Source organism: Globicephala melas, chromosome 10 (assembly GCF_963455315.2).
Source record: "Globicephala melas chromosome 10, mGloMel1.2, whole genome shotgun sequence".
NCBI lineage: Eukaryota > Metazoa > Chordata > Mammalia > Artiodactyla > Delphinidae > Globicephala > Globicephala melas.
Window position 1 is genome coordinate 85,847,580 of NC_083323.1, and position 16,400 is coordinate 85,863,979.

The 16,400-nt window shown below is 38.2% G+C and overlaps 1 protein-coding gene across 8 annotated transcripts in view; it reads left to right on the forward strand.

Moving 5' to 3' along the window:
• The window catches only part of SLCO1A2 (solute carrier organic anion transporter family member 1A2), a 114,072-nt gene extending 105,816 nt beyond the window's left edge, over nt 1–8,256 (forward strand). For 7 of the 8 annotated variants that reach the window (XM_060305982.1, XM_060305980.1, XM_060305985.1 and 4 more), the window contains one exon: nt 715–8,256. In XM_060305982.1, the coding sequence (XP_060161965.1) occupies nt 715–931 (217 nt within the window). In that variant the 3' untranslated portion in view covers nt 932–8,256. The remainder of the gene's footprint in view (nt 1–714) is intronic. The other variant, XM_060305984.1, reaches the window with a different exon arrangement.
• Nucleotides 8,257–16,400: the final 8,144 nt, after the last annotated feature.

The window sequence follows — 16,400 nt, forward strand, 5'->3', positions numbered from 1 at the left end:
GCATTATACAAGTTATTCCTAGAAACGGAAAAAGAGGGAAAATTTCCCAATTCATTTTACAAAGCTAGTGCAACCTTGATATTGACATTAGACAAGTTCAGTATAATGAAAAAAGTATAAGCTGATTTTACTTGTAAATATACATGCAAAAAATTATCAAATTGAATCCAAAAAGATATAAAAACTAACAGAGTTTGTTATAGAATTATAATAATAATCTTGGATATTCTGCTAATTACGTACAGAAAAATGATTTAGTGATATTTTACAAATTCACAACTAAAACTCTGAGCAAACTCAAAAGAGGAGAAAGAAACTTCCTTATCCTGATTAAGATCATCTAAGAAAACACAGGAGTAAATATTATAATTAGTGGTGATTTTTGGAAGCATTCTTATTAAATATTGAAATAAAACTGCTATCCCTGTCAGTATTAAATTTAAGTTGAGGAGTCTATTCAATGTAAAAAGATAAAATAAAAACAGTAACAAAAGATTAGCAAAGAGGGAAATAAATTTCGATCATCTGGATAAAAAATCCCAAAACTCATTTTAACAAACATTAGAATTCATAAGTGAGTTCATGAGGTTAATTCATAAGGTTGACGTGCAAAACAATTAGCTGCTGCTCTCCTTATGAGAGTAAAATATTAATAATTAACTATATGCAAAACTATCTTTATAAGTTTTAATATGTTTTAACTTTTTTTGATAGATACATCTACCTTGGATTGCCAGCAGTGCTAAGAGGATCAAGCTATATTCCAGCCTTTTTAATCCTCATTATTTTGAGGAAGTATCGTCTGCCAGAGGAAAATGCCTCTTCAGAAACTATGCTTGAGGCCAAGTTTACAGGGAAGGAAAATGAGGGCAAAGAGACGGACCAAAATTCCAAAGTTTTGAATGATGATGAATTGAAAACTAAACTATAATGCTCTTTTATATCATGCTTCGCAGAATTGGAGAACACACTACAACTTAATTGTTTTTAAAATCAATAGAGGTACTTACTGCAGGTAATATTTCCTTGTCTTTAAGAACCTCAACATTTTTCTTTACTCAAGGTAAAAAAATGTTCACTGATGGTATTTCTGAAGGAACAATGGCATTTGAGATTTTCCTCAGAGGGACATTTATAAACAACCTTCAAAGTAGGATATTAGAACCAGCTTTATTTTTATGTTAACTTGTTAAAACAGCAATTTCTCTTTTCACTTATGCAAAATAAGGGCATATTTCCCAAATCTTTTCCACATGATGCTAAAAATTTCCTATTATGAAAATCTATTTAATTCCATTGAATTTCTGCTTTGATATCAGGATTATTTCAAGACTGAAATTCTTATCTTCTTATGTGAATATTTAAGTATTTTATTCAAATTTATCACTTCATGTGAAAGAAGAGTAAATCTTTTAAATCTATTTTGGAATTGTTCTTTACCTCTTCCTATTCATTCCAGACATGATTCTTTTAAAATAGATTACTCACTAATATGCCATCACTTGATTTCAGTTCATTCCCTGCTTTTTGACTCATGTCATATATTTGCTCATTTTGTTCAGAGTACTGACAAACTTAATCAGGTAATTAAAAATCATGTAGCAAAGATTGTTGGATTTTTTTTTCAGCAATTCAATGGCAACTGAACTCTCTCTTAAAAACAAATGTCTAAGTCAAAGTGTGAAAGGTCAATATTAGAAAATCACTAGTCCTTTTTTTTTCAGTATTTTTTAATTAATTAATTAATTTATTTTTGGTTGCGTTGGGTCTTTGTTGCTGTGCATGGGATTTCTCTAGTTGCGTCGAGCAGGGGCTACTCTTGGTTGCGGTGCGCGGGCTTCTCATTGCAGTGGCTTCTCTTGCTGCAGAGCATGGGCTCTAGGTGCGTGGGCTTCAGTAATAGTGGCACGTGGGCTCAGTAGTTATGGCTGGCGGGCTCTAAAGCGCAGGCACAGTAGTTGTGGTGCATGGGCTTAGTTGCTCCGCGGCATGTGGGATCTTCCCGGACCAGGGCTCGAACCCGTATCCCTTGCATTGGCAGGCGGATTCTTCCCACCAGGGAAGTCCCGAAAGACACTAGTCCTTAAAGGCTGTTTGTATTGCCAGATGTTATCCAAAAAATCAGTTTCCCAGATTCAGGAGGCCTCCTTAGTCTAATGTTTATGTCACCCAACGTGTCCTAAGTTAGAACACAAACACAAATTTTCTTTATGTCCTCTTAGAGAATGAAGTGTTTAAAAAGTAGCTTCTGTTATGGAACTGAGGTTAAGAAAATTCAAGATGTACATTTAAAACTAGATCTACACTTATTATTATTTTGTAGCTTAGGGATACAATAAAAGTATGAAAGGATTTTAGAGACACAAGAGGCCTTATGGGTGATATGGAGTTTCTGGTTCAAGAGAATAGAATGAACAGCCATGTTTATCTACTTATTCTCCCTCCCACTGAAAGGACAGTCAATATAGATGCAATGATAGAACTCCCTTAAGGGTGAGGAAGATGTGGAGAGGGAGGATTGGAGAAGTGGTTGTCAATATACTCTGATTATTTATGTGTCATATAAAGGGAATGGGAGTGTCTCCAGGGATAGAACAGGGTGGCAGGAGCTGTCATTCAGGATGCACTTAGAAGGAGCCTGGGATGTAGGTAGGAACCTCTGAGTTGAAAGTTCAAAGAATACAAGTTAGACAGAAAATAGACCACAAGCTAGACAGGAAATAGGCCAGTTAGCTGAGGGACTGTCTATGTATACTTTGCAGACCAATATGATTTCCTGAGAATTGGATGCATCATTTAAGGAGAAAGCAACAGAGAGGACTGGGTAGAACAGGTTTGGGGGGGAAGATTTAAGAGTTCAGTTCTCTGCTCACGAAGTCTGAGACTTCATCAAGACTGTGATTCAAGACAGGAACAGTGTTGACACTGGAGAGAGGAGCTAAAACCATTGGAAGTGAGGAGTTCCAACTCAGGGGACGTGTGGCAGATGAGGGACAGTTCTGTGTTAGGGTCAGATGACATGAAACTTGGAGCTGCTTTATTTGGGAAGGGAGGAAATGGGGAGAATGCTCTGGAAGCTAAAAGAGGAGCAAGAACTCACCCTATATCCAGAGAGTTGTGAGAAAAAGTCAACAGTTACCACATGAGATGCTTTTGGGGGAAGCGTTGTCCTCAGGAGAAACCCAGATTTTGGTGAGGCTGCAGCCGTGAAGAGAATGCTGGTTTATGAGTTTGAGAATATGGACAGTTTTGGAGATGAGGGACTCTGAGTTCCAGGGGACAAACTGAAAGGGGGCAGATTTCAAAATTGGAGTCTGAGAGAAAAAGTTGATAATTAGAGGTATATGGAAATTAGAGAATGAAAATTAGAAGAAGGGGAATGAGAGATCATCTGCAATTCCGGGACTTTTTAGGTAACTGACGTAATGAGGTTAGTCCTGATAGATTTCAAGACAGATAGTGTTGGTGAGACTGTGAGTGTCAAAATTAGGAGGGGTCATGACTGGGCTTCCTCATGACCCCTTGTCATGGAGGCAAACTGGAGAATCAAAATCTTACTTGAGTACTTGTGGGTCTTTCTTGACTTCTGTTGATGGGTTTAAGTTGATCAGAGAAAGCTGAGTCTTAACTCTGTGCACAGTTCACCCACTTGAATACCCTCAGTGGAGCAGGGTAGGCCCAGAGAGACATGATTTTGGACCCAGTGTCTTGGGCTCACTCTTATCGCCTGCTGGGAATGATGGCATTTTAGTCTAGGGTTCTCTCTTGACACTTCTTGGTGGAGGAAAGAAAATCAGAGAAAGTGAGTATTGGAGTGCTCTGTGACCTCTCCTGACCTCTGTTGTTCAAGTCCATGAGGCCTAGGGAAGTCAGTTATTATTCTGAGCATTTGTCCTCCCTCAGGATAGGGTAGAAGTAAAGGCACAGCAGACGGAAGTAGAGGAGAGAAACAGCAGGAAAACCGGTAGTGGGAAGTCTAGGATCGTTCATTGTCTTATTTAATACTGTGAGGAGTCTAGGTTTATGGAATTAGAAATGGTTTAATATATTATTTATAATTCTCAATATAACTGATATTTTTGGGAACTTTAAAAATAAGTACATAGAAAAACCACAAAAATTGGGAAAAAACATAAAGGGGAGGAGAGGAATTCTTCATATTTTATAGCATGGAGTTAAAATATATTTTAAGCTTAATAAATTCAGATAAAATTGGCAAACATATCTTATCAGAACTGCTGAGAAGTGGTTGTCTGTGTAGCGTTGGAAGCAGGAAGAAAAGCAAAGAACAATGCATTTGCCTTTCATTTTTGCCCCTTTTGTACTCTGATTTCTTTTCTCTTTTGCATGTAAAATACAATGAAAAAAATTTCATAAAGAATACACATCAGCAAAAACAATAATAATAAAAGAAATAAAACAGGGCATTTTATAGAAAGGGAAGAACTGAGTCCTCCAATTGTGAGATTTTCAAAGGTTCTACAATGGGTGTTCATTTATTTACTTATTAGTTTAGTTTATTTTTTAACATCTTTATTGGAGTATAATTGCTTTACAATATTGTGTCAGTTGCTGCTGTATCACAAAGTGAATCAGCTATACATATACATATGTCCCCATATCTCCTCCCTCTTGCATCTCCCTCCCACCCTCCCTATCCCACCCCTCTAGGTGGACACAAAGCACTGAGCTGATCCCCCTGTGCTATGTGGCTGCTTCCCACTAGCTATCTATTTTACATTTGGTAGTGTATATATGTCCATGTCACTCTCTCACTTCGTCCAATGGATGTTTATTGAGCAACTTTTTTCTTGTTTCTGTCCTTTGTTCTAGAGGATATGTGTCTTGGTGTGTGTATGTAAGGAAGGTGGTGATGAACTAAGTTGTAGGCCTTAAAATTCAAGTGGGTGTCATTTTATTAGGGTGAATAAATATATACAGAAAACAATGACAGAATGACAAATAACAGCACAAGGTAATTTCAAACCCTATGGACATATGGTGAGTCACTAAGTAATCAGAGATTTTTGCAAAAACTTCCCATTCTGTTTTTGGGAAACATTGCAGAAGCATGCTAATTGGTAAGGGATTTCTTTCCAAAAGAAGAAGACAAAGCTTTCTAGGAAGACATTTTGCCCTTTTTCCTTCTTCCTTCTGGAACTGAAGATATTAGGCCTCAAGGAGCAGCAAGAAGCCGTCTTGCCACCAAGAGGCAAAAGCATAGGGATGAAAGATGATGAAACACGGTGTAGCAGGAAGACAGTGAGAGCCCGGCCACCAGCAGTGGAAGGGCTGAGTTTTGCGGGCTTTTAAGTTTACCAAATGTGAGAGGAAGGCCTATAAAAAATTTCAAAATGATGAATACATAATAAAATTAAAAGTGATAATTTGCTTAGAATGAGAACAAAAAATCACAAGTTCCATATGATATGCTTTCAGACATGATCATGATTTCTTTTTTTAAAAAAGCACTACTGCAAACATTAGAGTTAAGTGGGATATTTAATTTTAATAAAGCTTTCCTGCTGACGTTGGGAGTGAGAAGGAAATGGCTACTATTGCCATTTCTATTCAACATTATGTCCTAGCCACAGAAATGGGAAGAAAAAGAATTAAAATTTGTAAGCATAAGAAAAGAAACAAAAAATAAAACTATCAGTGACACGTTTGTATTGCAGAAAATCCACAAGTTACTATAGATGAGCTATCAACGTGATTAAGTGAATTTTAAGAAAGTTCACTGGTTACAAGGGCAGTCCACAAAATCAAATGCAGCTGTTCATATATCAATAGCAATTAGGAAATGATATTAGTAAAGCATATTATTTAGTGTAGCATCAAAAAAACACAAAAAACAAAAAATAAAACCACATTGAAATCCTAGCAATAAATCTTATTGTGTCTAAGACCTCTATCCCCAATACTGCAAAGCAGTATTCAAAGAAATTAAGACCTACATCATGTTCATTTATTGAGAGATTTAATATTTTAAGGATGTCGGTTCTCCCAAATTTTATCTATAAGTTCAGTGAAATCTCAGACAAAATCCCAGTCGTTTTTGAAATGTGGATATTGACAAGATTAATTTGGCCTTTACATGGAAATGTAAAGGGCCAAGAAGAAATCAAAGCAATCTTGAAGGGTAAAGTTGGAGAAGCCCACCACCAGATGTTAAGACCTATAAAGCTAAAGGAATTAAGCCAGTGTGATATTGACAACCAGTCTCCCATCCCTGGTGCCACTCTCTTCCTTGCAGAGACTTTCTTCACCCCACACAGAGTCCAACACCGTGTGCTGCTGGGCTGCTCTTTTCCTACCTGGAAACCCTTCTCACCCTTTTCGGGTTCCAACACCTCACATCCAGCCTTCACTCTGCTCTCCCCCACAGTGATGTCTTCTGCACCCTATTCAGGTCTGACACCCATGGCAGGGTGCCCCATGTGTGATGTCCCCCTTATACTCCTGTGATGGTCGGTGCTGTGTGTCAACTTGGCTGGGACATAGTATCCAGATATTTGGTCAAACATTATTCTAGATATTTCTGTGAAGGTCTTTTTTAGATGAAATTAACGTTTAAATCAGTAGACTTTGAGTAAAGCAGATTACCTTCCGTAGTGTGGGTGGGCCTCACCCAATCAGTCAAAAGCCTTAATAAAAAAAGACTGGCTTCCCCTGAGGAAGAAGAAATTCTCCCAGCAGACTGCCTCTGGACTAAAACTGCAACACCAACCCTTCCCTGGGTCTCTAGGCTACCCCCCTACTACCTATGTATCTATCTATCTATCTATCTATCTATCTATCTATCTATCTATCTATCTATATCTATCTATCTATCTATCTATCTATCTATCTATCTATCTATATCTATCTATATCTATCTATCATCTATCTCCTCTTGGTTTTGTTTCTCTGGAAAACCCGACTAACAGACCCTTCCTTGGATTCTGACACCTATGCTAGACTACCCCTCTTATGGACACTCTCCTAACACTGCTTGGACTCCTGGGCTTTTACACCCACTCAGGTCCCTGTAGTTCCCCTTAAACAGCTTTCCTCCACCTGCACCTACCTACATACCTACTTTCTTGGCCCCATCTAATGGCTCAGGAATGAATTATTCTGGAAGGAAAAGGACAAGACAAAGAAAGAGAAAGAAAAGAGAAGACCAGGAAAGGAAGGAGGGGAAGAAAACAATTGAATATTTGATAAATTTTAGAAAGTGAATATTATGTTGGATGTTATGTATCCAGAGAGTAGATGCATATTGCTAAGTGTATTTTACACTAAGTTCACCTATGTCTAGGTCGAGATTAATAAGTGCTATTACACAACATTGTAGCCTTGAAATTTATGTTGATTTCCTATTACCTCCTGCTCTAGGATGAATAGAAACAAAGAGCTTCTTTTATTGATTGTATATTTAAAATGCTTTTCCATTTGTTCAACCACATAGTAGGCATAAGAAATCTTGGAAGTGATTTTTTAAAATTTATGAACCATGTATCTAATTTTAAAATTTATTACTCGAGAGATTTGTGGATCCAACAAACAACTGCCTGAGATTATTTTTATATTTTTAAACAAGGCACTTACTTTCCTTTTAACTGTTCTCAAATTTATAGCCTGTTATATGTGTATATGACTTATATATGTGACTCGTACAGGACACAAATTATAGAAATGGCCCAAGTAGTACTCAGAGCTTTATTATAAACAAAGCTACTGAAGTAAAGCCTGGTGTGTGATAAAAACAAAATATGAAACTTTTCTTGCAATCAGCCCTAAGAAAAATTCAAGCAAATGTTACTTTAAAATCAAATGGAATAAAATAAAAAGGAAATCACAAGACTCTTCAAGCCCTCAGATGTCTGTAATTCCTATGTGTATGGCTGTTAGCATAACTGATACCATCTTGAGCACTGTTTCTCCTGTCCTTCTGCTGACTCTACACAGGACTGTACTGTACAGTAAATCACTTCTCTGTCATGAGGGGATTCATGGTTAATAGGCACTGTTTACTAATCATTAGGAACAGGTAGCCTTTAGTCCCCAGTGATGGAAACCTTCCCTGACGTATTCTCAGCATCCACAAGACTAGTTACCCATTCATGAATCTTGACTTAGGAATGCCCGTCCTCTTTCCAAGCAACTACCCCTTTCCCTAGGTCAACTAAAATCGTCCCAGTGGCCCCTTGGCAGTGTGAGTGCAGCTGTGAACCCTTCTGGATTGTTGTCTGCCCAATCCTATCGTGTGAATGTTACCCTATAATAAACTGATCCATTAATTATATCGAGCTGCCTGCCTTGTTTTTCGGTTTCAAAATGCCTTCTCAGTTCAGTGGGCATTTTTCATTCCTTCCATCCTCCAACACTGTTGAAGTCAATTTCTGAATAAAATAATAACTTAACATATCCTAATGATATATCAAGCTTGATAGATTCAAAAGACATCCTTCACGAATTCAGAAAGATACATGCACCCCAACATCCAGAGCAGCATTATTCTCAATAGCCAGAATATGGAAACAACTTAAGTGTTTATGAATGAATGAATAAAGAAGAGGTGGTGTGTATATATATATATATATATATATATATATATATACACACACACACACACATACATACACACACACATATACACAATGGAATATTTTTCGACCATAAAACGAAAATGAAATCTTGCCATTTGTGACAACATGGATGGGCCTGGAAGGTATATTATGCTTAGTGAAGTAAATCAGAGAGAGATAAATATTGTATGTTTTTCCTTATGTGAGGAATCTAAGAATAAAACAAGTGAATGAATATAACAAAACAGAAACAGGCTCACAGATACAGAGAACAAACTGGTGGTTACCACAGGAGAGAGAGGCGGGGGGAGGAGCAAAATAGGGGAAGGGGATTAAGAGATACAAACTGTCAGTTATAAAATAAATAAGTCATGGGGATGTAGAGCACAGGGAATATAATATTTTATAATAACTTTGTATGGTATGTAATCTATAAAAATATCAAATCACTGTGTTGTTCACCTGAAAGTAATATAATATTGTAAGTCAACTATACTTCAACAAAAATATACATCCTTCACCAGTATCATTTTTGATAACTAAATGAAATGACAGCAATAGAAATTATGAAGGGAGGGGAAGAGAGAGAGAGATTCTTCCCAAAGTAAAGATACACTATGCTGAGTTTCTTAGAATGGTTAGTATGGGGGAAGACATATTTAAGTGGCTTTAATATGTGTGGAAAACCTCATTCTTTTCATAGCTCTGCATGTTTCCTTAAGACCTGGGAGAAAAATCCCTTGCAGACCCAGCATAGTACACACCTAATAACGTCTAGCAACTTCGCCACATTGGAAATATTCTTGTAGTCATCCCAAACATCAGATGTATTTGCAAGATTACACCTTTTCTTCCACCTTTATTCTTAATGGCATTATTTGTTATTTTCTTATCAGTTGTCTGGAGACTTTATATTAATGAACAGATCATAAGAATATGGGAGATATTGCTGGGTGAACATCACTAGAACTCTTTATGCACAGGTGTTAGGGATAAATCTTTGGGTAAAAAATCCAGCATAACAAAACCAGACTCACTGTTTTAAAAAAATTTCCAGTCAGTCTTAAAACATTCAACTGAGAAGATAGAAGGAACTCAATAGAAACAAAATAAAAGACTTCTTGCCTGATGACTTGGCCCTGTGGAATGAGTGAGTTTAGGAAAGGTCTATTTCAGAATGATAGCTGTACTTAGAATTGTTTACCAAATAGATAATTTCCTAGTTATTGGAGAATCTATTGACTAGCATCAGGTGAGGGAAAGGAAGAGAGGTACTCTCATATAATTCAAATAGGTCTTGAAAATTCCTAAAGTTAACTGAAACACACTTTCCTTTACATCAAGGGAATAAAAGTGAGACTTCTGGTTTCAGCTCAGACATTCAGAGAGCAGGAAACAGTATTGCATCCATACTCTTATAATAAGAAAAAGCTGGAAAAAATGTAAATTACAACTTTTCTTGAACCCATCAGTGAGCTGAGGTTAGTGGATAAACAGCTAACTGGATAGCTAGAGTCAGGATCCCACAGGGAGAAGCAGGATTTGAACATTTACTGACTTGGGGCAGAAACCACTTAATACCAAATAAGTCAGTACAAGATTCAGATGGAAATTTTTAATGAGTTGCTAAAGACCAAGTGTGGGCTGGCATGAGAAAGTGAAGCCCCTGAAGGTGGCCAACAGAAGGGGGTTCACACCTCTTGCAGCTGATTCCTCCAGAACCTCCACCAGCCATTCGGGGGAGGTTAGAGAGGACACCAGGGGTGCCAGCTGGGGCAGAACAGCAGCTCCTTTTCCCATTCTGCTCAGACCGGTCTCCCTTTTCTCCTCTAAGGAATGGAAGCTTTTCTCTTCAGTGGGGATGATCAACAAAAACTGTAGCTTGAGGGTGCTGGTGAAAACTCCTGCAGCTGGGAAGGAAAGCAGGAAGAAAAGCTCCACTCCTGGGAGAGGGGCACGTCACCCGCAAACGCTGGTTTACCCAGTCTGCCTGTCTCCCTCCTCCATACCCACGTCCACCCATGGTAACAAGCATACAGAGACTTCCCTGGTGGCACAGTGGTTAAGAATCCGCCTGCCAATGCAGGGGACACGGGTTTGAGCCCTGGTCCTGGAAGATCCCACATGCCGCGGAGCAACTAAGCCCATGCGCCACAACTACTGAGCCCACGCACAGCAACTACTGAAGCCCATGCGCCTGGAGCCCTGCTCTGCAACGAGAAGCACCGCAGTGAGAAGCCGGCGCACCGCAATGAAGAGTAGCACACAACTAGAGAAAGCCCGCGAGCAGCAACGAAGACCCAACACAGCCAAAACTAAATAAATAAATTAAAAAAATATATATATATTAAAAAAAAACCCAAGCATACAGTAAAAATAAAAGTGGGATAAATTGGGGACAGCAGCAAGAGACAGATTGTTTGTGGGTAACAGGGCAAAGGGAGAACCAAATCCACATGGGGAGTAGACCCTAAATACAAGGTTTCCCTAGAGGAATTTGAAGCCCTTGATGCACTGAGGGTAACCACAGCAACAACAAACTTCAAATCCAGCCCCACTCCTGATAGAAACCCCATGCTACAGGCCTAGTAGAAGGAAAGATATGCTCATCTCCAAGTAGGAAAAATATTTACCTCTGTATCAACTGTCCTATACTACATTTATGACCTTCAACAAAAAATTATGACATAAAAAGGTAATAAAAAACACAGTCTGAATAGGCAAAGCAATCATCCAAACCAAACTCAGATATAAAACAGAGTACAGACATATTATTAGAATCATTAAACAAATGAAGGGTTTTTAAAGATGAATGTGACTCAAAGGAACATTTTTACAGAGGGTTTAAAAGTATAGAATCATTATTGGTAAGATCAGTCTTAAACAAAATGGGGAATAGACAAAAGATTTTTGGTGCTAATCATCTCACTTTTCTGTTACCTTTGCTCTTGCTTTCTGAATATCTTCATTGTTTTCCATTTCCACTCCTTTTAAAAACCTATTGCTTTAAAATGATTAGAATCTCACTTCTACTGTGAAGTACCTGATAAATATATGATCTCTTCCAATTTAAACAAAGTCTCAATTCAAAGGTATAAGCTTCTAAGGATAGAACTTGAAACAGCCTCGAGTTTAACAATGGAGACTGGTTGGGAGTCAGAGGTGTGTCTGTGGGTTTTTGTTGTTGTTTTTTAGTGATAATTTTTAAATTTCTACCTTTCAACTACTTCTACCAACACTCCCTTTACAAAATATTTTAGTCTTATAAACTATGACAGTCAGGTTTGGAGTTGGTGTTGGGGAAATCACACTGCTTGTCTAATCATCTTCTTGGTTTCCAGGTGGTGAGCAAGTCTACTTAGGAAGGGTAGAAGGCACGCAAGAGGAGAGTGACAATGGCCACTGCCAAATTTGTTGTGATAAATTCTCAATACTTTTTTTTGGAGGGGGTAAAATCTCCAGAAATATATATGTTGAAATTGAAACAGAGAGACTAGCATGGTCCCTATGAATGAGATACATGAACACTTTTTGATTCTATTATAGTATTGATTACAGTGTATATTATCCTACATTTATATGCCTATTCTCCACCTCATTTGTGGGCTCCCAAAGGGCCAAGATTCTATTTCATAAATATTTTTATCTCATGCTTAGCATGTAGATGGCAGTCAAAAACCACTTTTTTGACATTTAAAAAAAATTTTTTTTGTTGAAAGATATTAAAGAAAATCTTCAAAACATCAGAAATCATCACTCCCTATCCAATGACTTAATACAGCTATTTTTATTTTTGCACATGGTTTTCAGTTCTTATTTATAACATTCATGTGACTGGCATTTTTGGAGTTCATTCACTCATTCATTCTTTCAAAAATAATTGATAAAGCACCTATTTGTCTGGCACCAAGCTAGATCCTGGGAATAAAATAAGTAGGTAAAATGAGTTCACTTCCTACTTTCCTAGAGCTTATGACTAGGGGGGGAGACAGACAGTTATTAAATAATCATAATAAATGTAAAATTACCATTTTGATAAGAGCTGCATTACTACAAATACACTGGAAAATTTCTCACCAATTAAGAAGTCTGAGACATTGAAGGAATGGTGATTAAGCTTAGATCTGAATTCTGAGAAGCAGTTACATGGTAAAAAAGAGTATTTCAGGAGAGAGAAATATCATGATCAAAGACTCAATTGCATGAAAATGGAAGGGAGTGTGAAGACATGGTGTAAATAAGGAGACCTCAGTCTGGATACTCAAGTCTTTCTTCAGAGCAGGAAGGCATTCTTCCACTACATCTCTGATTAATGCTTCTTTTCCAACTCTGATTTCTTCCTCAAAAATAGATTTCTTAGGTTGGTGCTTTAGTTTGTCCTCTAAGTCACCTACCTTTCTTTTACAAATTGTTTCTTTACCTTTTTCTTCCACATTTTCACAGATTTTTCAAATGTATCTTCTTTATCATGGATTTGGGGTTTTGGCCATTGTCTTCTTTCAATTTTATCCAATGCATATTTTAACTACATCTTGCATTATTTTGCTTCCTTGAAAATTTTACTTATCATATTCTTATCTCTGTTGAATTTTTTCCCCTAGGATCTGTATTCATGTTTAATAAATGCCATTGAATTAAATATTAATATTTATTTTGGATTCCTGGGTTCTGAAGTAGATCAAATAATCTACTGTATATGTGTTAATGTTCCTTTCCTTCACTGCACATATCACATATAAATTTATTCTTTTAATTTATAGAACATTATAACATTTTATACTTTAATCTTGTTAATGTTCTTCTTCCCCTTTAAATTGTAAGTTCATCAAGAAAAAAAAAGGGAGAAGACTCAAATCAATAGAATTAGAAATGAAAAAGGAGAAATAACAACTGACACTGCAGAAATACAAAAGATCATGAGAGATTACTACAAGCAACTATATGCCAATAAAATAGACAACCTGGAAGAAATGGACAAATTCTTAGAAATGCACAACCTTCCGAGACTGAACCAGGAAGAATTGGAAATATGAACAGACCAATCACAAGCACTGAAATTGAAACTGTGATTAAAATTCTTACAACAAACAAAAGCCCAGGACCAGATGGCTTCACAGGCGAATTCTATCAAACATTTAGAGAAGAGTTAACACCTATCCTTCTCAAATTCTTCCAAAACATAGCAGAGGGAGGAACACTCCCAAACTCATTCTACGAGGCCACCATCACCCTGATACCAAAACCAGACAAAGATGTCCCAAAGAAAGAAAACTACAGGCCAATATCACTGATGAACACAGATGCAAAAATCCTCAACAAAATACTAGCAAACAGAATCCAGCAGTACATTAAAAGGATCACATACCATGATCAAGTGGGGTTTATCCCAGGAATGCAAGGATCTTCAATATATGCAAATCAATCAATGTGATACACCATATTAACAAACTGAAGGAGAAAAACCATATGATCATCTCAATCGATGCAGAGAAAGCTTTCAACAAAATTCAACACCCATTTATGATAAAAACCCTGCAGAAAGTAGGCATAGAGGGAACTTTCCTCAACATAATAAAGGCCATATATGACAAACCCACAGCCAACATCGTCCTCAATGGTGAAAAACTGAAACCATTTCCACTAAGATCAAGAACAAGACAAGGTTGCCATTCTCACTGCTATTATTCAACATAGATTTGGAAGTTTTAGCCACAGCAATCAGAGAAGAGAAAGAAATAAAAGGAATCCAAATCAGAAAAGGAGAAGTAAAGCTGTCACTGTCTGCAGATGACATGATACTATACGTAGAGAATCTTAAACATGCTACCAGAAAACTACTAGAGCTAATCAATGAATGTGGTACAGTAGCAGGATACAAAATTAATGCACAGAAATCTCTTGCATTCCTATACACTAATGATGAAAAATCTGAAAGTGAAATTAAGGAAACACTCCCATTTACCACTGCAACAAAAAGAATAAAATATCTAGGAATAAACCTACCTAAGGAGTCAAAAGACCTGTATGCAGAAAATTATAAGACACTGGGGAAAGAAATTAAAGATGACACAAATAGATGGAGAGATATACCATGTTCTTGGATTGGAAGAATCAACATTGTGAAAATGACTATACTACCCAAAGCAATCTCCCGATTCAATGCAATCCCTATCAAACCACCACTGGCATTTTTCACAGAACTAGAACAAAAAATTTCAAAATTTGTATGGAAACACAAAAGGCCCCAAATAGCCAAAGCAATTGTGAGAAAGAACAAGGGAGCTGGAGGAATCAGGCTCCCTCACTTCTGACTATACTACAAAGCGACAGTAATCAAGACACTATGGTATTGGCACAAAAACAGAAATATAGATCAATGGAACAGGATAGAAAGCCCAGAGATAAGCCCACACACATATGGTCACCTTATCTTTGATAAAGGAGGCAAGAATATAAAGTGGAGAAAAGCCTTTATCTTTGATAAAGGAGGCAAGAATATACAGTGGAGAAAAGCCTCTTCAGTAAGTGGTGCTGGGATAACTGGACAGCTACATGTAAAAGAATGAAATTAGAACACTCCCTAACACCATACACAAAAATAAACTCAAAATGGATTAAAGACCTAAATATAGGGCCAGACACTCTAAAACTCTTAGAGGAAAACATAGGCAGAACACTCTATGACATAAATCACAGCAAGATCCTTTTTGACCCACCTCCTAGAGAAATGGAAATAAAAACAAAAATAAATGGGACATAATGAAACTTACAAGCTTTAGCACAGCAAAGGAAACCATACACAAGACAAAAAGACAACCCTCAGAATGGGAGAAAATATTTGCAAATGAAGCAAGTGACAAAGGATTAATCTCCAAAATTTACTAGCAGCTCATGCAGCTCAATATCAAAGAAACAAACAACCCAAATCAAAAATCGGCAGAAGACCTAAATAGACCTTTCTCCAAAGAACATATACAGATTGCCAACAAACACATGAAAGAATGCTCAACATCATTAATCATTAGAGAAATGCAAAATAAAACTACAGTGAAATATCACCTCATACCGGTCAGAACGGCCATCATCAAAAAATCTACAAACGGGGAGGAGCTTCAAGATGGCGGAAAAGTAAGATGCTGAGCTCACCTTCCTCTCCACAAATACATCAGAAATACATCTACACGTGGAACAACTCCTACAGAACACCTACTGAACGCTGGCAGAAGACCTCAGACCTCCCATAAGGTAAGAAACCCCCCACGTACCTGGGTAGGGCAAAAGAAAAAAGAATAAACAGAGACAAAAGGATAGGGACGGGACCTGCACCAGTGGGAGGGAGCTGTGAAGGAGGAACGGTTTCCACACACTAGGAAGCCGCTTCACGGGCGGAGACTGCGGGTGGCGGAGGGGGAAAGCTTCGGGGCCGCGGAGGAGAGCACAGCAACAGAGGTGCGGAGGGCAAAGCGGAGAGATTCCCGCACACAGGATCAGGGCCGACCGGCACTCACCAGCCCGAGAGGCTTGTCTGCTCACCCGCCGGGGCGGGCGGGGCTGGGAGCTGAGGCTTGGGCTTCGGTCGCGGCGCCGGGAGAGGACTGGGGTTGGCGGCGGGATTAGTGCGCCACGGCTAGCCGGGAGGGGGACCGGGGAAAAGTCTGGACCTGCCGAAGAGGCAAGAGACTTTTTCTTCCCTCTTTGTTTCCTGGTGCGCGAGGAGAGGGGATTAAGAGCGCTGCTTAAAGGAGCTCCAGAGACAGGCGCGAGTCGCGGCTAAAAGCGCGGACCCCAGAGACGGGCATGAGACGCTCAGGCTGCTGCTGCCGCCAC